At 43.7% G+C, this 24,504-nt stretch overlaps 1 protein-coding gene across 1 annotated transcript in view; it reads right to left on the reverse strand.

Moving 5' to 3' along the window:
• The window catches only part of SECISBP2 (SECIS binding protein 2), a 279,114-nt gene that overhangs the window by 173,838 nt on the left and 80,772 nt on the right, over positions 1-24,504 (reverse strand). Inside the window, exon 6 of the mRNA XM_069227552.1 lies at positions 794-932. Within this exon, the coding sequence (XP_069083653.1) occupies positions 794-932 (139 nt within the window). The remainder of the gene's footprint in view (positions 1-793; positions 933-24,504) is intronic.

Raw genomic sequence — 24,504 nt, forward strand, 5'->3', positions numbered from 1 at the left:
TCTACGGTCATGGGACAGGCTTCATATGCAGTTCCCTGGCTTCCCAAACGTGCTAGACCCACGGTATGTTATGTTTTGGAGATCCTCAGAATATTTAGGATTAGTTCACCAGAGGCAGCGGGCTGACAACTTTCCCATCCACCTTTACACCCTTGTTAGGCAACACAGACTTCGCCCCAGGGATCTGTACACAGTGGGACAACGGGGGTGTAGAATGTTACAGGACATTTTTGAGGGCAGGGGAATCAAAGACTTACTTTCTAAAATGTAAGCAGGACTACCAGTTACAAGAGAATGAACACTTACGATACTTCCAACTCAAACACTGGGCCCTTCACTCAATCAGTAAAATAGTAAAATGTCAGCCATTCCTTCGTTAACAGTCTGGGAAATGTGATTCACCACACGTTAGCCTAAAAAGCTTAATGTTAAACATTTACACTAACCTATACAAGAGCCCTCCCTATACAGATTAGCCCCATATGAAAAAGTGGTCAAAGACACTTGGAAGACAACTTGTCTACATTTAATTTGTTTTTGCCTTGTTCTGCCAATTTCGGCCATAATCCACCTGCGGAGCTGTAATATGCCACATGGGGGAGTGGAATGGGGAGGGGAGAGAGTCACTTTCTGTCTCTGTTTTTACTTCTTTTGTACGAACTAATGTAACATTCAATCATGTTTTTTTTTTGGAAAAGAAAAGTAACTTTAAGTTTAAGGCTTGTAATATACCTGTCAATGTATTAGCTGACAAAATTAGTCATATTCATGATACCTGTATTACAACACATACCTGACAACACCACAGGTTTGCACAATGGTTTCGATTTATCAGAATATTGCCTCTTTTCTAATGCTGCTAGCATACCACCCAAATCCAACTGTACTGGAACTTTACTTTTCTTGCCACCGCTCTTGGGTTTGGGATTTTCCTGAGAAGACATCAAGTACAAACACAAAATTAAGAAAAACCTTGAAACGGTGATGGGCCATACTTCATTTATTTTTATTCTCATTTTCACAGACCTTTACCATTCCAACTCTCGTTAATGGCAGGCCATGCACTATGAAAATCTTTATGAAGATAAATATGTCTTGTCATTTTAAACATACTTCCTAAGGTTGTCCTGTTTTGCCTGACATATCAGCTAAATTCATTTCCATCAGCATGTGCACCTACAACATGGCCAATTTGGCCCATATGCGTGCATTGGTACTTTATGTCCTAGGCGACATGAACTATTATGGTCCATGTTTGGTTTGATGGAGGTTCGCCTCACTATGGCAGTTACCTGCGGCAGATGTGTAGAAGTGCCCTAACCAGTGTTTTCTTGTACATTTTACCCATCACAATGAGTAAACCTTTGTCCCACTATTCCTGGGATTTAGAAATGAGAATGTGTCAGACACCATGCATGGAATTTTTGCTGAATGTTTTTCGGCTAAGCCATAAGCATGTAGTAACTATGTACATGAATATTTGCTTTTAGGGTACTACATTGTACTTGGTATTCACCCTGACGCAGTCTAAAATTATTTACGGCCAAAACGCATTGCGTACAACATTGGAGGAGTCTAACAAAGATTTATTTGAATTAAAGGACTCATTGGACTTTTTAAATAGAAAGGCTCAGCAAAACAATGCAGAGCCTTTCTTTTATGAACTACCTTTGACTAACGAGTATTGCTGAATGTTTGAATCACATTAACTCACATAATTTTTGGATAAAATGGATGTCTTTTGAAAACAATTAATTTCACTTTAGAATAAAGTATCAAGACATTTACAATAATTGTTCACATACTGTGGGAGATTAATGACGAAATAACCAGACGTATTTTACCACACCCTGGTCAGACATAGGTTACAAATAGCCGAGTAGTAAAGCAACAGTTAGCATGCCCTAATAATAATAAGTGCATGATTTAAGACTTGTTGTTCATATGTCATCCATCCTCTATTACACCCTCTCTATATTATTCTATACTTTAATAGCCCGGGCTCCAGGGGGGTTATTCGGGTTACCCGCATATGGTTCTTGGTTTATATAATAATACAAAGCAGCCTGTGATCCCTGTAAAAAAAAAAAAAAAAAAAAAAAAGCCTGTCACGAATTTCTTCATTACAGTTGAGTTGTGAAGTCTCTTGTAATCTATAAAACAAATGACTTACCTTCGGTAGTGCTTTATCTGGTAGCGATGCTATCTAGCCAAAGATTCCTTACCGTAGAGATATTCCCCAGTGTCAGACTGAATCCGGAAACTTTTTCGTGAACAGTACCCGTGCGGGCTAATAGGTTGAGTCATTCAGCTCCAGGTGGGGTCGTCGTCTGCGCCGGAGGTGGCATTTGCATTGCCTATAGCCGCCACCCAGGCACACTGATGCCAGGTTTTGTTCGCGACTTTCCATGTCAGAAACCTAGAACCATGAACAACACTGACCACTAGTGGGGAAAAAATAGGGCCCGAAAGGATAACAGCCCCGTCCTTAGAAATCTGTTTGCAGAGCGGGGAGTTTGGGTGGGTCGGCAAGGAATCTGGGGCTAATAGACTCTCTAACAAATAAGTAGTTGCCAAAGGTAAGTAACTTGTTCATCCAATAGCGACTTCTAGACGCAGATTCCTTACCTTAGAATAGATACCCAAGCACTACTGTCCCCAGAGGTGGGTCTGCAGATTAATTTCAGATGATAAAGACCTGCAGGAACTATCGGGTAAAGTGCCCATCCCTACAGACCTGTCTGTCCAGGCAGTACTGCTTTGTGAACATGTGCAATGAGGCCCAAGTTGCTGCCTGGTAGATGTCCAGGACTGGAACTCCGTGTGCTATCGCAGTGGTCACCTCCTTAGCTCTGGTGGAATGAGTTTTCAATCCTTGAGGGGGTTGCTTCTTGGTCAACGCATAGCAGATCTTGCTGAGGAGGATGATCCATCTCGAGATGGTCTGCTTTTGCATGGTCTGGCCATTCTTCACTCTATAATACCCCACAAAGAGTTGGTCTCCACCCAGAACTCTTGTGTGCGGTCAAGTTAGAATGGCAATGCTCTCTCTGGGTCCAGACGGTGGAGTCAATGCTTTTCCTTGGAGTGATGTGGAGGAGTAAAATTGTAGGCTGGGTGATCGATTGGCCTATGTGAAAAGGAGTGACCACTTTCAGAAGACAGGTGGTTGTTGTGTGAAGAACCAGTTTGTCAGGATAGTGAGGTGAGGCGTAGATGGCAGGGTGTGAAGCTCACTGACCATCTGGGCAGATGTTATGGCTACAAGGAAAGCTGTCTTGATGGTAAGTAGCATGAGAGGGCAATTTTGAAGCAGCTAAAAGGGGGCACACTTAAGAAATGTTAAGACAAGATTCAAGTCCCACCTGAGGCATGCTAATGGGTGAAGGAGGGAGCATGTGCTGAAGATCTTTCAAGAACCTATTTACAACAGGGAATATGAAGAGGGATGGCTGATCAGCCAACAGCAAAAAAAAGCAGATTGCAGAGAGATTGCCCTTAAGAGTGCCCAAGGCAAAGCCCTGCTGGGCAAGAGAGAGAAGAAAAACAGGAACTTGAGAAAGGGGGCAGAAAGGGTATCAATTTGCTTTTCTGAACACCATGCCACACATTTTTTGACAACAGCAGGCATATACCATCTTAGTGGCGGGACACCTGGCTGCCAAGATAACATCACACACTGCAGGAAGAAGGTTGAAAGCTGTCAACTGCCACCAGTGAATCGCCACACAAGAAGACGAAGAGTTGACAGGTTAGGGTGGAGAACCCTCTACTGCGCTGTCACAGTAGATCCTCCCTAAGGGGCAGCCTGATCGGAGGATTGATGGTCAAGCTCAACAGCTTGGAATACCAATCTCTCCGTGCCCAGCGCGGGGCCACAAGAATGATTCAGGCGTGGCCATTCCTGATGATTTTGAGATCTCTGGACTGGAGTGATATGGGTGGAAAAAAGTACAGGAGGCCAGAGCTCTACTCAAGACGAAAAGCGTCCCAGACCGAGAGCTGTCTTTTAATGTCCAATGCGCAGAAGTGCTGACATTGCACATTCTCGGCGGTGGCAAACAGATGTACCCAAGGCTCTCCCCACTGCTGACAGACTATGCGCCACCTCCAGCTGGAGATGCCATATGTGATCCACTAGGCATCTTCAGCTGAGTTTGTCTGCCCTGGAGTTCAGAGAGCCCACCAGGTGCTGAACCACCAGGAAAATGCCCTGACGTTCCAGCCATGTCCAGAGATGCTGAGCCTTTTGACCAAGGGTCCAAGACCCCACCCCACCCTTTTTGTTGCAGAACCACACAGCAGAGGTGTTGTCTGTGAACATCTGCACTAGCCTTCTCTTCATGGAGGGTAGAAAGGCTTTCAATGCCAGCCGGACTGCACGTAGCTCTAACAGGTTGATGTGAAGTCTGGATTCTGCCAGAGACCAGAGTCCTCAGATCTACCCCGGAAGGCCACCCAACCCCAGAAGCATTGTATATGTTACCACTGTGAGAGCTGGTTGGGGAAGAAAGAGGGGTCTGTTGCTGACCCAATCGCAGTTCATTAGCCATCACTGCAGAACGTTTGCACTTCCCTCTGAGAATCTTGACAATGGCGGAGAGATTCCTCTGATGCTGCACCCACTGGAACAACAGGTCCCACTGAAGAGCCTGCATATGCCAGTGGGCATGTTATCAGCAGAATGCAGGAGACCATAAGTCCCAGCAGCCTCAGAGTCAGTTTGACAAAAAATCCAGGGCTCAAACATCGGTATCATAGCCTGAACATCCTGGACTCGACGTTCAGGAGGATAAGCATGAAACTGCAGTGTCCAGAATTGCTGTGGTGAAAAGGTGCGTCTAAGAGGGAGTCAGGTGTGACTTTGTTTATAGTGAATACCTGAGAGTGCAGGATGTTTGCTGTAGTCTGGAGGTGGGAGATGACAGCCTGGGGCAAGACCACCTTTAACAGCCAGTCATTGAAATAGAGGAAGACTGGCACCAAGAAGTAGCTGGAATAGCAACCACTACCAACTTCTGGAGTCAGCACCCTCTATATGGCTCCCTTGGCCAAGACAGCCATAACTTTCTGGCTCAGAACAGACAGGTGACCCTCTGTCATCCGGTCGTAAGTGGGTGGCATGGGGGTAGGAATAGTTACGAAGGGGAGGGAATAGCCCCTACAGATGATTTATAAAGCCTACCTTTCCAATGTTATGGACCCCCAGTTGGGCAGATGATGGTTTATCCTGCCACAAACTGGGTGCCCATGATGGTAAAAGGGCAGATTAGGAGGGTTTGGAGGCTGCTGGCTGCCCAACCCACAGGGTCTGTGGGTACCACACCCTCAGCACGTAGATGCATGGGAGCATGTGTGGTGCAGTGGCTGGGAGGGTAAAGATGCAGTTGGAAGCTCCTTCTGTAGCCACACAATGAGTGAAAGGCTGATTGTGAGTGATAAGGGGCCATGGAAAGGCCCACAGACTTGCCCATGGCCCGACTGTCCTTAAAGCCCTCCAGCACCGAATCTGCCTAGTTTCGGAAGAGACGGGAGACATCAAAGGGCATGCCCATCACACTTGATTGGACCTCCCCAGAAAAGTCAGTCGTCCTGAACCAGGAATGGTGTTGTAAGGCCACCATTAAAGAAACTGCTCAGTCCAGTGAATCAGTGTTGTCCAGTCGACACCTTATTGTGAACTTCGCTGTGTCTCTCCCTTCTGCAACAGCCTGAGAAAGTACAGCCTGGGCCTTCTCTGGGACTGATGAAAGCATCTGTGCAACCGTATACCACAGTGTGTGGGAATAGCGGCCCAAAAGGCATGCAGTGTTCACGGACTGCAGTGCCTGGCTGGTGGAAGAAAACATCATCTTCCCCAAGGTATCCTGTCTTTTGGATTCCCAATTCGGGGGTGCGGTAGGGAAAGTGTCAGGATTTACATGAGACATAGAGGCTTAGACTTCCAAGCTCTCTGGGGTAGAGTGTTGGGTGAGAAAGTTTGGGTCTCCTGGAGCGGGGAGCTGGCAGCAGTAAATAGTCCTATCCATAATGTAGGAACCCAACTCTTTTCTATGATATATCAAAGTCAGATATATTGTACAAAGGGTCCAGGTGTTCCCTTATTAATGGAAAGGGGCTTGCTCTAACAATTCCAATGTTCTCTTTTAGGGGGTAGTGTGGTTGAGAAGCCTTTGGCTTATCACAGAGGAGTGTCAGACATCTGCAAATACACACACCATCAATAAATGAGACACGACTCAATAAGGAAATCCACACCAATTTACAAAAATAACAAGTTTCTTTATATAGGTTTAGGCACCAGAATCCTTATGACCACGTAAGTACGTTTTGCAAGAGAAATACTTTTAGGTTTCAAAAGTAAACAGTGCATTTTTCAGACTTATCAATATTATCACATGGAGGAAAAACAAGTACTGTATGCAGGTATAATACAGTGACTCACAGGACCAATCTCCTAGACTTAGGGTAAGTACTGGGCAAGGGTCAAGGCCACACCAACAGGTCACATTGGGAGAAACTGGGGTGGCCGGGTGCAGAGGTGTAGTACGGTATCAGGTGCCCAATATTAGCCTATGGGGATTCGTCCGGTTGCACAGAGGCTGCAGGTTTGGACTGGGAGACCAGTTGGGCTGAACCAGCAAGTGGCTCAGCTCTCATGACGCTCGGGACGTGGGGACACCTTTGGTCCTCTTCTCCACGGACCAGGAATGAGAGGTGCAGAAGTGTCCTAAAGCGTTGGGGTTTCTCCACCAGGAGCACTCGCAGTTGAGGGGGCCTGTGAACAGAGGCTGCATGCGACGATGAGTTTTCATTGGGCAAGTCCCGGGTGGGCATTGTCTTTGGGCGGCAGGGGGACCACATTGGCACCGCTGGTTCGCTTCAACTCGAGCTAGGAGGCATGGGTGCAATGGTCTTTTCAGGTATCAGGTTTTCAGTGGTCCGGAGTCTTCACAGTTCTCTTCGGGTGCCTGCAAGATGAAGGGTAGCAGCTCTGCTGCTCCACGGGAGTGCCTGGATCTTTGTAAAAGGCAGGCAGTTCTCCCAGGCTTTTGGAGGCACAACACCTTTCAGGATAAGATGACTTTGGTGCAATTCAGTGGGAATAGCAGGCAGGCCGGCAGGGCTGGGGCCAAGTCAGGTGCTTCTTCCTCAGTCTTTGCTTTTGCAGCTCTTTGTGTCCTTCTCCTTCATAGGTCAGTAGGAATCTGATTTCGTTGAGCCAGGGGCTTCCTTAAATACTGAATTTTGTTTAGGGAAATATAGGGCTGCTTACCCCTGTGGTCACTACACCTCCTATATGACCACTTCCTGAGAGTACTGAGCATAAACCTGTTCCAGGATTCCTAATTCTGCCAACACCAAGATGGCAGATTTCTAAATGTGTTCATGTCAGAGAGATCATCGTAGGGGTGCAAATGACATGAGAGGTGGACACACCTCTCTGAATACAACATTTCCAGCCTGTCCAGGAGCCAAATGGGACCTGGGGCAGGGGGACCGGCATCTCCCTACTGAGGTGAGCCGGATCTGCATACCAAGGGCAGTGGGGTTCTTGGAAGCCCCCTGCCTTGGGATGCAGATTTGCAGGTCACCAGGTTGGGAGGGGTGTGTTAAAAGACGTTATTCCTGTCTGCCCGAGAGCAAAGGCTCTCACCCTTGGGGGTCAGAAATATGTCTGGTGGTGGCAGGCTAGTTAGACCTAGTTAGCCAGCACACGGGTAAATGGTAGGTTTTCAGTGCATGTATGAATAAATCCATCAATGGCATCAGCGAGGGTTTATTAATATGAGCTGTTTGATACCAAACATTCCTATTTTCAGTAAAGCCATCATGCAGCTGGGGAACTCATACTATCCAGTACATGTACTTAAAATGGCTTAGTTGATTACTCACTATGTCTAAGAACCGACAAAGACATAACAGTGGCATATATGCTTTAGCAGGTATGTCCTCCCATGTAATATAATGCACCCTGCCTTAGGGCTGTAAGGCCTGATGTAGGGGTGACTCACATATTTTGCATGCAGTATTAGGGGACATGGCACACTGGTTGTGTGCCATGTTGTGTTTTCAGTTTTAGCTGCACCAAGACATGCAGCCCGCAAATGGCAGTCTGCCTGTGCTAGGTGAGGTGTCCCTGAGGGTGGCACAATACATGCTGCAGCCCTCGGGGACCCTCTTTGGTACCCATGCCCTAGGTACCAGGGGTACCATTTACTAGGGACATACAGGGGTGGCAAAAATATAGCCAATGGAGGAACAATTGCACAGTGTTAGGGAAAGAGATCTGGCACTGGGGGACCGGTTAGCAGGATCCCAGTGCACTTTCAGTTACAATTGCATCAAATACCAAATCAAAAGTTGGAGTGACCATGTAAAAAAAGGGGCACTTTCCTACACACAGGAGCCCCTGTGTTGGGCTTGGACCAGGTTCCAAGTAGGACGTCGTGGGGGCCTCGCTGAACTGGAGTAACAGTTCTGAGGGGGACATTCCTAGTTTCAGCACCTCTGTCAAGACATTAGTCTTGACTGCCACCGAGGGAAATTGAAGGTCAAGGACCTCAGCCATTCTCCGCACCACAATGGCAAAAGACACTCTCTCCTCTATAGCCATGGTAGGGGGACAAAGCATGCCAGTGGCTGGAGAAGTGTCCAGTCCACTGACCTCACCCAGATCCTCACACCATACCACATTGGTAGTATAAGGTGTTGTAGTGGGACTCTCGCTCCTAAGCGAGACTGCTGGTTTAGGGACAACAGCACTTTTGTTTGTGGACGACTAGGCCAATCCTACAACAAGTCACAACTGTCGCCCAACCCTCCTGGCTCATAAGCAGTACCTCACCAAAACACCCAAACAGTAAAAGGTGATTTCTGGCAGCCTCACGCATGGAATTCTAGAGTGCAACATCTCAGGGGAGTCGTGGTGGAACGGAAGTTATGCTTTTCTCACGTTAGCAATAAGCCTCAGTCACACACAGACAATGGAGGACATGCAGGAAAGTTTTCAATAGGCTTATTGAAAAGACTGCAATCTACGGTAAAATGCATGAGCTGCAATGATTAGGATAACGAACAATAAAAGCAAAATAATTGTGAAGGTGAGTTGGGAATACAAAGACCCCCAACCATCTTGCAATAAAGATGAAATGGAAAATCTCTAGCATAGAGAACCTACTCCCTAACCTAATGAGAGCTAAGTGTGATAGACTTAATCTGCCAGTACCAAGTCCAAAAAAAGCTCCCTCCAACCCTCATTACCTTGGAATGAGGCCTCTAGGTCAGACTTTACAGTGATATGAAGGCTTAGTTCTGCAGCAGGGTGACGTGCAGCGTAGATGGCATAGATATCATCTGGTATGAATTCCTCTGATAACATTGTCTCTGTGAGTGTATTTATACAAATCTTGTAGGACCCCTGATGTAGGTATTTTCCCATAAAATTGTTAAGGAGGCAGACGTGTGGCGGCGATTATGTAAACAATCCCCAACAAGTGTACATTAAGTTCCTGTCACATGCAAGTGAGAAAGGGACATGATGTGAATACCTACGTACATCACTTGATTATGATGCTGATAATGATGTCTTCAACAGAGTGGCATTGATAACGCAAATCAAATAATTTTTATAACTATTAACAATGACAGCCATCTTGAAAGCAATAATAAAATAAATGGACTAAAACAGATCACGCTAAGTAGGTTAAAAGTCACTAGGTGATAGGGACACGGGCCTGCAGGCCAAAGGGCCAAGCTAACCTCCTGAGTCCCAATAAACGCTAATATGGATTCACTTCACCCTCCCCGTTGCCGGAACAAGGATGCTAATACGCTAAAGAAGGTGCATGAGTCCAAGCTAAAATGCTCTGAACTAAAAACACGCTACAATCTATTTAAAAATTAGGCTAAAAACACACAAGGAGATAAAATGTCGACCATAACAAGCACAGCAGGCAAAATGCAAATTGAATTAATACAGCAATTTGGCATTACATTTTAAAACTTTTAGTAAGGCAAATGGTCAAATTATTCAACAATAGTTGTGTTCTTGAAGAATGTCTCTGAAGTCTTGGTATTCCTCAGGGTTGAACAACCCCTTCTAATTCTTCCCACATCCTAGTCCATAACCTCAGGCTCTGGCTTGGAAGCCATGGCTCCAGTCAGCGTCATAGGCGGAGTCGGACGACACCCTTCCGGCTCCATGTCGGAGTCGGTGAGGAGGATTGGGGCAGTAGCGCCGGAAGCGACTACATTGGGACTGGCACCAGGGGAAGGTCAACTTGACACAACCGGCATCGATCCGGATCCAAGATGGGATCCTAGGCGCCCAACTGGCGTCGAGGCCAGAGTTGTCAGTGCAGAGGCAGTAGAAGCCCCTGCAGAACCCTCAGGGCCCAAAGCCGAGCCGTAGGGAATAGGCTGCCCAAATATGAGGCACATGGCCTTACGGAACTCTAGGAGTTGGGTGGGGGTCGCTCCAGCTCCCAGAAACTCAGGGAAGCTCGTAGACAGCCAGCCCATGTGGTGGCTCTACCACAGAGCCAGGCCTCGACGAGCAATGCGCCCTCATCTCGTCAGCAAAAGTGAAGTCGAAGACCTCTTTGACAACGTCTTTTTGTGGTGGGGCTTACCCGAGTGACCCAACGACAGAGTGCGACAAACATCTAGGTCTCCGTGACCACTATCAGGACCTTCCTCTTGATTGGGATCTGGACTGTTCCGGTGTCGCATGTGGAGCCACCAGGGCCTTGAGGGATTTCTCTCTCAAGCCCTTTGGGTTCATGGAGTGGCAATCGGTGCAGGCCTTTGAGCCATGTTCACGCTCAAGGCACCAGAGGCATAGAAGGTGCGGGTCTGTCACCGACATTGAGCAGTGACAGGCTCTGCAGAATTTGAAGACGGCCTTCCTTGATTTCATCCTGCCACACCAGGAGGAAAAACCTCAAAAAGATGTCGACAAAAAAAAAAAAAAAAGTTATCAAAAAATGGCTAAGAGGAGCTCTTCTCTCTGGATCTGCGCTGACTGGCACGGAAAGAAAAGAACTGACATCAGCATGCCTGGGTGGCGCCTACATAGGCACCGCAAATTACACTTCCGGTGCAGACAACCCCGATGCCACACAAAGCCGAACGGCACCATCTACCTACCTGCAGGGGTACTACTCAAGAAAAAATTCCTGATCCAGTCTTTCGCCTAGGAATAATTCTAAGGTAAGGAATCTGTAACTAGAAGTCTCCATCAGATATAAAGAATTTTGATAGCTGTTCCACTGTAATAAGTTTGTACAGTTGATCTGTGAATTCATAATGCTAGCTATCAGAGCCGGAAGACGAGGTGAAAGGCAGGCTACAGAGGGCAATTAGAGCTGCAGTTTAAGCAACAACAATTACAACTGGCTTTTCCAACTTCTGATCTGGCTTTCTAAAAGAACAATAAGCAGAAAGGAGATATTGGTGGTAACATTTTATTTTCTGCACGCTGTAGTTCATTACCAGAAGTACAGAATCTCTGTGCATGACATTCTGAGGTACTACATTTTATAAATCCTGCTAATATTAAGCTGATTCTAATATTTTTTGCAACAAATTACTAACTGCCTTTGGTGAAATGTTGCACTACAAATTCTACTATTATTCTTCATGTCTGCAAATTTCCTACTTCTTTCATGTGAAAGAGCCATACACCAAGCATTTAAGAGGTCTGAGGGAAGGGTTACATTGTGACCATATAGTATAAAGAATAAAGTATCCTCTGCTTTACATTATAAGGATATTGCAAGTCACCTAGAAATTCCATGACCTTATAAAGGAATTACTCAGATACCTGCAATATCCTTATAATGTGAGGCACAGGGTACAAACTTTTGTGAGAGGTTTGTGTTCCTGGATGTAAAAAAAGAATGTTATACATGTAATCTTTCACCTGTGATACACTGAACAGAGAGGATTCGATTGTCATACACTGAACACAGAGGATTTGATTGTGATACAAAACAGAACATTTCAATTAACAGTTTTTTGAAACATGGGTTTTAATGGAGGTCCCAAACGCAAGCAAGGAAAATGCCAGGAAACAAGCATTCTCTTTCTTTGCAGCCACCAGTAAAGTAGTTCCTCAATGTCCCAAATCCCTTCCTGAGATGCCCCCGTAGGACTACTCTGCTGATGATAAAGTGTTAGACTTGGCATCCTTGGCGTGGTCTCCCCTAACTTTTTCACTTTGTTTCCCAGGTTGTTGATGTGTGCTGGACTCTGTTTTTGCTGTTTTTGTTACTCTGGGCACTTTATCACTGCTATCCAGTGCTGAAGTGCAAGTGCTCCTATACAAAATGTGTATGTAATTGGTTCATTCATGATTGGCATATTTGATTTACTGGTAAGTCCCTAGTACAGTGAACTAGAGGTGCCCAGGGCCTGTAAATCAAATGATACTAGTGGGCCTGCAGCACTGGTTGTGCCACCCACATTAGTAGGCCTGTAATCATGTCTCAGATCTGCCACTGCAGTGTCTGTGTGTGCAGTTTTTAAACTGCCAATTCGACTTGGTAAGTGCACCCACATGCCAGGCCTAAACCTTCCCTTTTCTTACATGTAAGACACCCCTAAGGTAGGCCCTAGGTAGCCCCAGGGGCAGGGTGCAGTATATGTTTAAGGTAGGACATATACTAATGTGTTTTATATGTCCTAACAGTGACATACTGCCAAATTCTGTTTTCACTGTTGCAAGGCCTATCCCTCTCATAGGTTAACATGGGGGCTGCCTTTAAATATGATTAAAGTGTAGATTACCTTTGGGAGTGGATAGACATGGGAGGTTTGGGGTCTCTGAACTCACAATTTAAAAATACATCTTTTAGTAAAGTTGATTTTAAGACTGTGTTTGAAAATGGCACTTTTAGAAAGTGAGCATTTTCTTGCTTAAACCATTCTGTGACTCTGCCTGTTTGTGGATTCCCTGTCTAGCTCAGTTTGACAGTTGGTCTGTGTTAGAAATGGGGTTTTTGGTTGGCAGTCAGGTTACCCCCTGTCCAAGCAAAAGCCCTCACTCTAGTCAGGGTAAGTCACACACAATCCAAGATTATCCTGTGCCCATCCTCTGGTAGCTTGGCACGAGCAGTCAGGCTTAACTTAGAAGGCAATGTGTAAAGTATTTGTGCAATAAATCATACAATACCACCATATAGCACCACAAAAATACACCACACAGTGTTTAGAAAAATATATAATATTTATCTGGATAATTGTAGGTCAAAAAGAATAAAGTTTGCAATGGAAATTGTAGGGATATCACTGAAAAGTGATATACAGTGTCTTAAGTCTTTAGAATATAAACAAAGTCTCTTTCAAGCACAAGTACCTGGTTTGGAGTGGAAAAATCTCCTCAGAGGGCCACAAAAGAAGAGGTGCGTGGAAAAAGGGTGTGTGCGTCGATTTCTCCCCAGCACACACGGACTTGCGTCGTTATTTTCCACACGGGAAGTCGTGCGTCGTTTTCCGGCGCGCGGACAGTCTCTTTTCGTGGATCGCGGGGATTACCAGATGTCCCGGGTCTGTGCGTGGATTTTCCTGCTTGTTTTCCGGCTGCGCGTCGTTCTGCGGGGCTGCGCGTCGAAATTACGATCTCACGGCAGGCGTCGCGTCGATTTCTTCTCTAGAGGTCGGGCGGCGTTGTCCTTGCGAAGCCGTGCGGCGGATTTTCGGTCATCCCAAGAGCGTCGCGTCGATCAGAGTCGGTGTGCGGCGTTTTTCTCGCCACGGAACAAGCTGTGCGTCAAAATGTTCGGCGCACGGAGCGTCCAAGTGAAAGAGAGAAGTCTTTTTGGTCCTGAGACTTCAGGGAACAGGAGGCAAGCTCTATCCAAGCCCTTGGAGAGCACTTTTCACAGCCAGACAAGAGTTCAGCAAGGCAGCAGGCCAACAGCAAGGCAGCAGTCCTTTGTAGAAAGCAGACAGGTGAGTCCTTTGAGCAGCCAGGCAGTTCTTCTTGGCAGGATGTAGTTTCTGGTTCCGGTTTCTTCTCCAGCAATTGTCTGATGAGGTAGGTCAGAGGCCCTGTTTTATACCCAAATGTGCCTTTGAAGTGGGGGAGACTTCAAAGAGTGGCTAAGAAGTGCACCAGGTCCCCTTTCAGTTCAATCCTGTCTGCCAGGGTCCCAGTAGGGGGTGTGGCAGTCCTTTGTGTGAGAGCAGGCCCTCCACCCTCCCAGCCCAGGAAGACCCATTCAAAATGCAGATGTATGCAAGTGAGGCTGAGTACCATGTGTTTGGGGTGTGTCTGAGTGAATGCACAAGGAGCTGTCAACCAAGCCCAGCCAGACGTGGATTGTAAGGCACAGAAGGATTTAAGTGCAAAGAAATGCTCACTTTCTAAAAGTGGCATTTCTAGAATAGTAATATTAAATTCGACTTTACCAGTCAGCAGGATTTTGTATTACCATTCTGGCCATACTAAATATGACCTTCCTGCTCCTTTCAGATCAGCAGCTGCCACTTCAACAGTGTATGAGGGTAGCCCCAATGTTAGCCTATGAAGGGAGCAGGCCTCACAGTAGTGTAAAAACGAATTTAGGAGTTTTACACTACCAGGACATATAACTACACAGGTACATGTCCTGCCTTTTACCTACACAGCACCCTGCTCTAGGGGTTACCTAGGGCACACATTAAGGGTGACTTATATGTAGAAAAAGGGGAGTTCTAGGCTTGGCAAGTACTTTTAAATGCCAAGTCGAGGTGGCAGTGAAACTGCACACACAGGCCTTGCAATGGCAGGCCTGAGACAATGAAAAGGGGCTACTTAAGTGGGTGGCACAACCAGTGCTGCTGGCCCACTAGTAGCATTTAATTTACCAGCCCTATGCACATAAAGTGCACTTTACTAGGGACTTATAAGTAAATTAATAGTCCAATCAGGTATGATTGAAGGTTACCATGTTTTAAGGGAGAGAGCATATGCACTTTAGCACTGGTTAGCAGTGGTAAAGTGCGCAGAGTCTAAAAACCAGCAAAAACAGTGTCCACAAAGTGGAGGGAGGCAGGCAAAAAGTTAGGGGTGACTACCCTAAGGCTGTCAGGTCTAACAGTCTGTTTGCACCTCTCTCTAGACAGTGACACAAAGGGAGCTGGGGTGTAGCCTGCATATCCTGATGAGCCATCTGTGCTAGGAGGGAGGGGAGGAGTGGTCACTCATCTGAAAGGGCTGCACCTGCCCTCACACAATGCAGTCCTCAACCCCCTGTGTGTGTATGGGTCCTGGTCTGGGCATGGCAGGATTTCACTAACAAGAGAGACTTTTCTTTGAAATAAGCCTACTTCAAAGGGCAAAATGGGTATAAGAAGGGCACCCAAAACCACAGACTTTAGATCACTTCTGGAAACCAAAAAGAACCTCTGCCTGGAGAAGAGCTGAGGAAGAAGAGCTGTCCTGCCTGTGACTGTGCTTTGTAGAGCTATCCTGCAGTTGCTGCTTCTGCCTGGTGAAAGAGAACAAAGACTAGACTTTGTTATGCATCCCTGCTTGTGAAGAAATCCCCAAGGGATTGTCCTGAGATAGTCTTCGGTTGTTGAAGTCTCAGGGCCATCAAAGACTTCCCCTGCCAGCACCTGGACTCTCTGCTGAGACTCCTGCCCTGCCAAGTGGTGCCTGCCAAGTGGTGCCCTAGCCAGTTCCTGCGGCCTTGACAGGTGAAGCTAGCAGACCAAGTCTGAAAATCCACACTCAGACTGCCATGCGGGGAAATTTCCAACGCAACCTACGAGAGCTGGCTCCGCAGCGGTTTTGCTATCACCGTGCAGCAAGATTTTTGACGCAAATCTTGCTGGGCATAGAAAAACGACGCAACGACTGCCTCGACCCCAGTGCTGCATGAATCGACCCATCGCTCCCCTGCAGGGAGGAAAAACAACGCACACCGGTCCAACCGGACAAGGAGAAACAACACACGAGCTCGCTTGCCGGTGAGAAATCCACACACTGCTTACCTTTTTCCGACGCACACTTGCCCATGCGTGTTATTTTAACGCAACCCAGGTACTTTTCAATGCTAACAGTGTTTTATCTGTTTACCAAAGGATTTAAGACTCTTTTTGCTTTATAATTAATAACTTGACTTGTGTATGGTGGATTTTTGTCGTTTTGGTCTTGTTTTGTTTAGATAAATAGTTTCTATTTTTCTAAACCTGTGTTGTGTCATTTTGTAGTATTTTCATTAGGTTGCTGAGTACTTTACACCTAGCACTATGAAGTTACGCCTGCCTGCTCGTGCCACGATACCAAGGGGGTGAGCAGGGGTTAGCTAAGGACGATTCTCTTTTACCCTGACTAGAGTAAGGGTCCTTGCTTGGACAGGGGGTATCTGACTGCCAACCAAATACCCCATTTCTACCATAAAGCTATAATGTTTTTTGAATGCTCACATTCTAAATATCAATCAGTAACCAGTACAATATTTTAATGTCCGCTGGAGGTTAGGTGACATCATATAAATACCACTGTAAATATGTTTTTTTTTAAAAATCATCTGATGTTTTTGGGGCTATCCTCTCTTTAAACTTTAGAAGGGTGTCCATCTGTGATGCTGTTTTGATACTTCTGCATAAAAAAGGACACTTGAACATGCTGCGGGTCTATCTGTTCAAAGTACTTCCTGTGAATTCATCCTCACCATTAATGTAGCTAGAGTACAGACGCTATGACAGGATGGTATCATTTTAAATTGTGGTTGTAATGAATAATCTCTTAATTTAAAATGCAATTAGTCGATAATCGACTGTATCTAGTGCTGTACATTAATATGATAATGTATTTTTGCTCAGGTATGTATGCTGGCATATGCATAATTAACTTTGGTAGTTTGGGACTTGAAACAGTAAGAATTGTTATTGGTAATACTATGTGCACTTAAAGATATAAGTAAGAGTTGCATCAGTGATTTAAGAAGTTGGGCTACATGCCCATGATGCTTTTGACTAAGGAAAATGTTAAGCAAGTATGTTAAGATAACTGGTCAGGTGAAGCTACTGGGTTATCGTGTAAATGGCTTTTGGTGTTATCACTAGAAAGTGTTGCTAAGCCTACTCAAGTGTTGGACATAACTACTCATTATATCACTTTAAGACTGAGAAGCCGTTAGCATGCTTTCATTAATCACAAACGTTTATAAACGCAATATCTTCCTCAAGCCAGCCAATGGAGCAAAGTAGAAGAGGACATAAGTAGAGTTAACAGTACAGTGTCAAATGTCCCTGGGGCTGTGTACATGTTGCAATCTACTCCTCATTTTATTGTTCTGTCAGCTTAGCTTTGTTTTTTAGTGCAACAGACCAGTGTCACAAGTCTCCTGTCTCTGTTCTAAATCACTTATGAATATTGCTCTGCAGCAGAGCACTAGCCTCTCTTGGATAACAGAGGTTACGTCAAAGTGCTAACAGTGTGCCAGTCAGAGATGATTGCAAGAATCAAGAGAAGGCATTACATCCTTACAGAGTTGCCACAATAGCTTCCGAACTTACAAAGCTAGTCCTGCAGTGGAGAACTGTATGCTGCTGCTTTCCTACACTCCAAAATTGCATGCAAATTAAAGGAGTGATTTAGTCCTTTACATCTCAAAACAGTGTTTAGGCCTTGCCAGGCATTGTTCTGAAAGATTGATTCTGCTGAATTTGGCCATGCGAAATATGCTCGGGGACTCTGTTGCCCACCTTCCACAGATGTTTGCAGATAGTGTTTGAGGTGTGAAATTCCACCCAGGTGCTACACAATAGGTCATTGTGATTAACAGGGCGGAGTGAATGGGCAAGTAGAACTTTTCTGCGCTCAGCAAAACTGAGCCCCTCCTGACACCACTGCTGTGTTAATTCTTTGATTGATTTGATTTGATTTGATAAGGCACATATAAAAAGTATGCAGCCTTCTAAAGGAGCAAGCAGGAAACCAGGACAATCATTGAGTAACCGCTCTCTGGTTCCTAATGAACCATGCTTTTTCCTTCTAGACTTCTGTCTCCTGTTTTTTGTGGGTACAGGGCCTGCTTCAAACTGGATTTTAGTGTGTGTTAGATGTGGAAGGACACTAGTGATTACCACAGTGCACTCCCTTACACACCCATGGTACTCTGAGCACAAGTTTAGTGTAGTCAAGGACTTTCACCACCTTGACACATGGCATTTTGGGCCAGCTTGCAATAAGGCAAACAGGAACTACTGAAAATATGGGTAGGGTGTCCCATGGAACCTTTACCCCATTGGTTGCAGAATGCCCAGGAGTCAACCTCACACACTATTTGGGCAGGGCATAAGTGTGGCATCCAAAATTCTCTCCTTAGAACACTTTCTGGAACTGTGGAAGAACAGAAGAATACAGTCACTGCTTAGGATCTGTGAGGAGACCTGAAGGCTGGATAAGCTCCAACTGTGCCCAGGACAAAGAAGTTGGATGACCTTTTGTGTGGTGACAGGAACACTAGGTGCAAAAGTCATTTTTCCTAATGTGCCCAGCTGACTACTAGCACTTGAGATGGACCTGCTGTTGGCCTGTCTCCGTTCATGTGAGTCTTCAAGAGGTACTGTCGACCTTATAAACATACTCCTGTGGTTGGTTTGGCACCAGAAGAAAGGTTGGAAACTTTTGAAAACTCTTCCTCCAGACCACTGGTACTTAGTAACATTTTTTAACTTTATGACCAATTCACATGATGTATCCGACCTGGGTCAGCCTGACATTGCTCCTTGGTCAAGGACTACCACGACCATTGACTAATGTTGGCGCGCTACATTTCTTAGCTCTATTTCCACTCACTTCTTTACAAATTCACATCTCCATTACCCCATTTGATTTTTGTTGTTTTGCTGTCCTTTGGCTTATTTATTTAAATAGGAGTGTTTTTTTTTTATGTTGTGTTTTCCACTTTAACTATTGTAGCACTTCTAAATACTTTGCACATTTTTGTGAAGTTAGCCTGTCTACTTTTTGCCATAGTTACCTGGGTTTGAGATAAGGTTTAAATTATTGAACTCTTTGACTGGACTAGGTTAGCGACTTAGGTGCTTGTGGTATACACCAATCCACCAAACATTTTCAGAAAAGATTAAGCCACATGGTCAGATAGCATATTCTTCTTTAGGAATCGTTTAAAAGAATACCATCTGCCTCCTTCAGAAATTTTTAACTACTTAACTCGGACAAGTCTATTGAAAATCTTTTTATCCATGCGTAATTCAAATGAGGAAGGGAAGAGTAATATATTGACTAAAACAATCTCAAGAAGCCTAGCTGGCCTAAGAACATTTCTGATTATGCAAAAGAGAACTTATAGCTCCTTGAAAAATGTAGGATTGGCCGGGAAGTAAGGTTAGAGGGAGATATTACATGACTGAAACTCTGAGTGACACACAAGGTAAATATCAAAATGCAACATCTGTTAATGCAACAAACAATTTAGTTTCAGATTGTATTGGTGTCCTGTATTAATGTACAGATTGTAAGTGATTTCAAATGACAGATATGCAAGAAGTAAGACTCACAAAGATTCACTTAAGACATGACTAGAAGTTAATGAACATAATACTGTCAAACATTCAAATATTTATGCAACACATTGGTAAAAGCTAATTTTTGATCACTAAGCCTTAAATGACAAAAAAATTGAAGAGCAAATCACCCAAAGGAAATACATATGGATTAAGAGAGGTGTATCAGCAGGGACAAACATTAACTCTAAGAAACAGGAAGTCCACAGAAATTTGCAGAATAGGAGACTGGATTACCAAAATTAGCAAATTGGCAACCACGAAATGGGTCATTTGCAAATTTAGAAACAGAGATTATATGCTCGATGAGGCAAGACAAACTATTGTGAACAGTATACAACACAGTTACTATGCTGGACTCTGTTTTTGTCTCCTCCTTATGCTGTAAATATGGAGAATATAGTACAGACCCCACATTTGTAAATGCAGCATGTCCAGAGATTTTTTATTTACTAGCAAATTTTACCCTCTGTGATTTCTACATTGTTATAGTCTCAATTAGTTGCAAAAGCTATGTTTGCATTTGATTATAATTCTTCACCCTTATTATCTTAAGGATATTTACTGATCATTGTACAGAGCAACTAGCTTTGTATACATATAAAGATCTTGATCTATCTTCTTAAATTGTGTTTGAGGTTTATATTTATAGAGACGTGTCACCTGAGACTTGGGCAGCTATTCTATGAAAATTAAAAGCTGAAATCTTCTTCAAGGCTAATTTGTTGTGAGCAATAATCACCGAGCACTGCTGTTCACAGAGTACCCTTCCATCTGTGTGATGGTCTTGTTCACCAAATTATAATAAGTTTTGGACCTAATTTTTGCAATGTTATTATTGGTCACAACAAATTAGCCTTAATGACGTTTCTAGAGAGGAACAAAACACGTTGGCTGATCGATTGTGTATGACACTTTCATTGTCAAGAAGACGTTTAAAGTAACCTGGAGTGCAGATACAATGCACAGGATAATGTTATTGCCAAGAAAAATTAAAAACTGAAGCTTGGACTATGAAGTAACAATCTACTGGACATTACAGTCACACTGGGTCTACAATACATGTAACAATGCATGCAATGAGTGTCTCTAGCACTTTGGCAACATTTTTCTTGGTAATCCCTCCAACAAATAATTTATTATACAGTCATCAGATCACAAACCTTATTAGATAAAAGGTGAAAAGATAATGATCCACCTTCATATTAGGAGTAGTGATAGACTGACAAAAGTCTTTCAATGGGGTTAAAAAAAGGGTAGTATGAGAGGAATAAGACGGAGTTTTTATTTTATTTCAGCAACTTTGCCGCTGTGTACCAGCTCATGTTTCTAGGGTTTTTCCTCTGTCCCTGGACAAACATGAGGATTTGTTTCTCTTCTTTCTCCCAGGCAAATGCATATCTACACAAGTTTATTAGCCACTTCTTGTGTCTTCACCATGTTTATGTGTACTATTGTTTGAGGTTTTGTTGTAGTATTTTGAGTAGTAATTCTAAAAAAAAAAAAATGAATAAAAAAGGAACTTTGATACTGGCTTGGGTTAATACATCTTCCTCAAATATCCAGCCTGCAACAAACTATGACAAAGGGCAGATATATTTAATCACTAACATTCTTTTGATGTTGGATAGCGATCCAGATGCATGCACTGGAGCAGGGCTACCCTAGTTTAAGGTTGCATATCCAGGAGAAAACTCTAGTAATCCATGTAGGTTCAAAATCATACGGGTATTTTTCAAGGCTGCACTTTGTCTACCCAGGTAGCTAAGTGCTTTCCATGAGACTGCAATGCGGGTGTACAAGTGTACAGGCCAGAGTGGTACATCCTTTCCCCCCTTCTAATGCAGATAACACAAATGTGCTTCAGGTTTTGTCTGGGCAGCTGGGCTATACGTCTTCTTGACTCATGAGCACTTTTTTTGGGAGGTCAGTACTCCGTGGAGCTCTTCATAAGCTTGGCCATGGTTCCACCCACATTCTATTAGGGCTGATCCTCTCACCTCAGGCCTGTAACACTCTTTCTAAGTTTCAGCTTGGTCCAAGTTCTACGTCTCACTTCAAAGGAAAACAGCCACCTGGTTTCTGGTTCTAATATGTGTTTCTCTCTACTGGTACTGCGGACTTTCTTCCAAAAGGACAAACAAGTACTAGGTACTGGCTTCAGAGGGCCAGTTTCTATCCACCACTGGGAGCTGGTTAAGAAGCTTAAGTCCAATCAGGAGGACTCCCACCTTAAAATGTAGATATTAATAATTATAACAAGTTTTTATAAAGCGTTCCAAAGGGCAGGTCTGCTGTTTATAAACCAACAAGCAACGTCAGTAGGGAAACTGACAGGTGCAAAATAAATGCCCACTGGAATGTGGCGTCAAAGCCACAGGCCAGATATCCTAGTGAAGTCCATCAACTACTGATCGCTCATGCACTGACTAATGTAATTTCCTGTATCGTAAGTAAAAGGCTGCTGAAATAAAATAAAAATGTATGCAAGTCTCTCCTGCAAGACTCTTGATTCCAGAGTTTTCAATACTTAGTCCTAGGTAGTTTAGTGTCCTCATACTTGTCAGTAATTACTTATTTATCTCTCAGAACGTCTGCCATCTGCCTGTAGAAGCTTTTTCCCTTTAGGGATCTTCTCCTTTGCATCCTTTCTTGAGGGAACTTGCTTACCACACATTGTTTGCTCTGCATATGTTGCACCATAGCCACAGGAAGGAGTTGTGTAAGCATCAAGCAGCACCAAAGTCAAAGCAGAAGCATTAGTCCAATATGAAATCTGAGAAAACATCAACTGAGGTCTAACTGGCTTTACATTTTATTATTTAGCTTGTGCTAGAATGGCTGCCATAAAGTGGTAGAGTGCACTTATTTTACTGAAATATTTTAATGAGAAATATGGTCTTGATTATCAATTGCTGAATGAAAGAGTCTATTGTCAAATTATCAAATTCTTAGGACAGTCAATATGTGAAAATTATGTCTTTCTGTTGATACCAACTGAAAACATCTCACCATGCTTTGTTAAAACTTCTATAAACTTAGTATAATATGGCCATCAAATAACTGGGGCCAAAAATGTTATTAGTTGTATTTTCTTTTATATGTGTTTACCTATATGGCTAGTATCATGAACATATATTGTAGCTGTATTCATATAGCACTCATAACCCTGACGAAGTGTTGAAGTGCTGTGCGGACAGTAGCACTGTACTCTAGGAGTCCAATGTTAGAGGTAAATAGGTAGAAAGTTAGTAAAATGGGATTCATTTTCCAGTTAGGATTAGTTGTGTTAAATCTGTTGCATTTGTGCTCTAGAGCTCACACGTTTTCACTTGTGTGTTGAATAGGAACGGGTTAATTGAAAAGGATTAACAAAGGGATAATGTGAGATGCTATTTAGAGTGGTGGACGTGTGTGCCTCTTAGTGGGATGAATTGGATAGAAAAGACAGAGTTTGGAAAGTATTACTGGATGTTCATAGCAGACAAATGTTAAGGTTGAGTCAAGGAGTGGAAAGAAAGGAAGAGATGGATTATTTTCATTTATTTAATTATTTTATTTAGTTTAATGTATGTACACATATGTAATTATTTTTAAATAAAACCCACTAAATATATGTACAAAGACATACACACGCATATATAAATATATACAAATATAATGTGCAGAGGTTGTTTGAATTATTTTGGTATTTGAGAACATAAAACAATGACTTGGGGGGGGGGGGGGCGGGGGGGGGGGGGGGAAGGCTGCATAGGGGGAAAGGTCTGTACCAAAGATTAGCAACATATTAGTCTTCCAAAGAGTTCATGTTATTTATCTGATGTCAACTGGGGAGGACATAGGTAACCCATGAGTTTAAGGAGAGAGATTTTATAACTATTTTGAAAATATTTAAGATGGAGTTGAATTCTCAGAACAGGTCGAAAGTAATTCAAAGGAGTGGCGACACAAGGGAAAAGGAATGGAATAGCAGTAAAAATGTATTGTGTGATCATTTAAAATCATTACAATTTACATAATTATGAAAAGTAAAATAAGCAATGTGCAAAATTATGTGTTGAATAACGCTGCTCCAAGGGACATGAACAAAATTCCCTCCTGTAATTTCTTTCATTGGCATAGTTTTTACAGCTTATTCAGCCTGCTGTGCATCATTTGAAGATTCAGTCAGCTTCTTTTTCTGATCTCTTTTCTTTGCCCATCTTCCTTCCCATTTATCTAATGCTCCCCATGTTTGAATGCATTGAATCGACTCCTTAATGTGAATGTTCATTTCAGGTGATCTCATGTTTACAATATCTCTCAAGTCAAATTCTAATCTGCAACTCTTCTTCAATTGTTTGGATTTATTAATTTCAATTTCATATTTCTCAGCCAAATTAGCTAATTTCTCATACACCTGTCCGGCACGAAGAGTAATATCTTTGCGCATGAAGCACAATTCAATTTCATTATAAGAATCTAGTCTGTCCAACTCATGGGTTCCCGCAATCATTTTATTTAATACCAATTTTCACCTGGCCATGTTCAAAGTCTTTTCTCCATATGGTTTATTCCCTGGAACTGATGCCCGCTCAAATTATCTAAACATTCAGTCAATTGTTGGGGTTGTCAAATCTTCTAAATTAATGTTATTTCCTCTACCGCAGGGCATAAACTGTGGAACATTGCATGGGACTCCCCTAACTTGCTCATGAGCCATCACAGATGATCCCGTTGAGCATGGGGGAGGGAGGTGTCACATCAATCAGTGGAGCAACTCAACTATCCGTCTGGTTCAAACCAAAAGAATTCATAGGGGTCATGGCTGGAACAGTAGTGCTCAGTCTCTCCATTTCTGCACAAGCTCAAACAGGTGAATTAATTGGGGATTCTGGATTTGGAATCTGGGGACCACTCTTGTAATTACACTGGGCATACAACAGGACTACTGGACCTATGGTTAGAGGAATGGTTAAAGTTTCTGGACCT

This window comes from Pleurodeles waltl, chromosome 1_1 (genome assembly GCF_031143425.1).
Source record: "Pleurodeles waltl isolate 20211129_DDA chromosome 1_1, aPleWal1.hap1.20221129, whole genome shotgun sequence".
NCBI lineage: Eukaryota > Metazoa > Chordata > Amphibia > Caudata > Salamandridae > Pleurodeles > Pleurodeles waltl.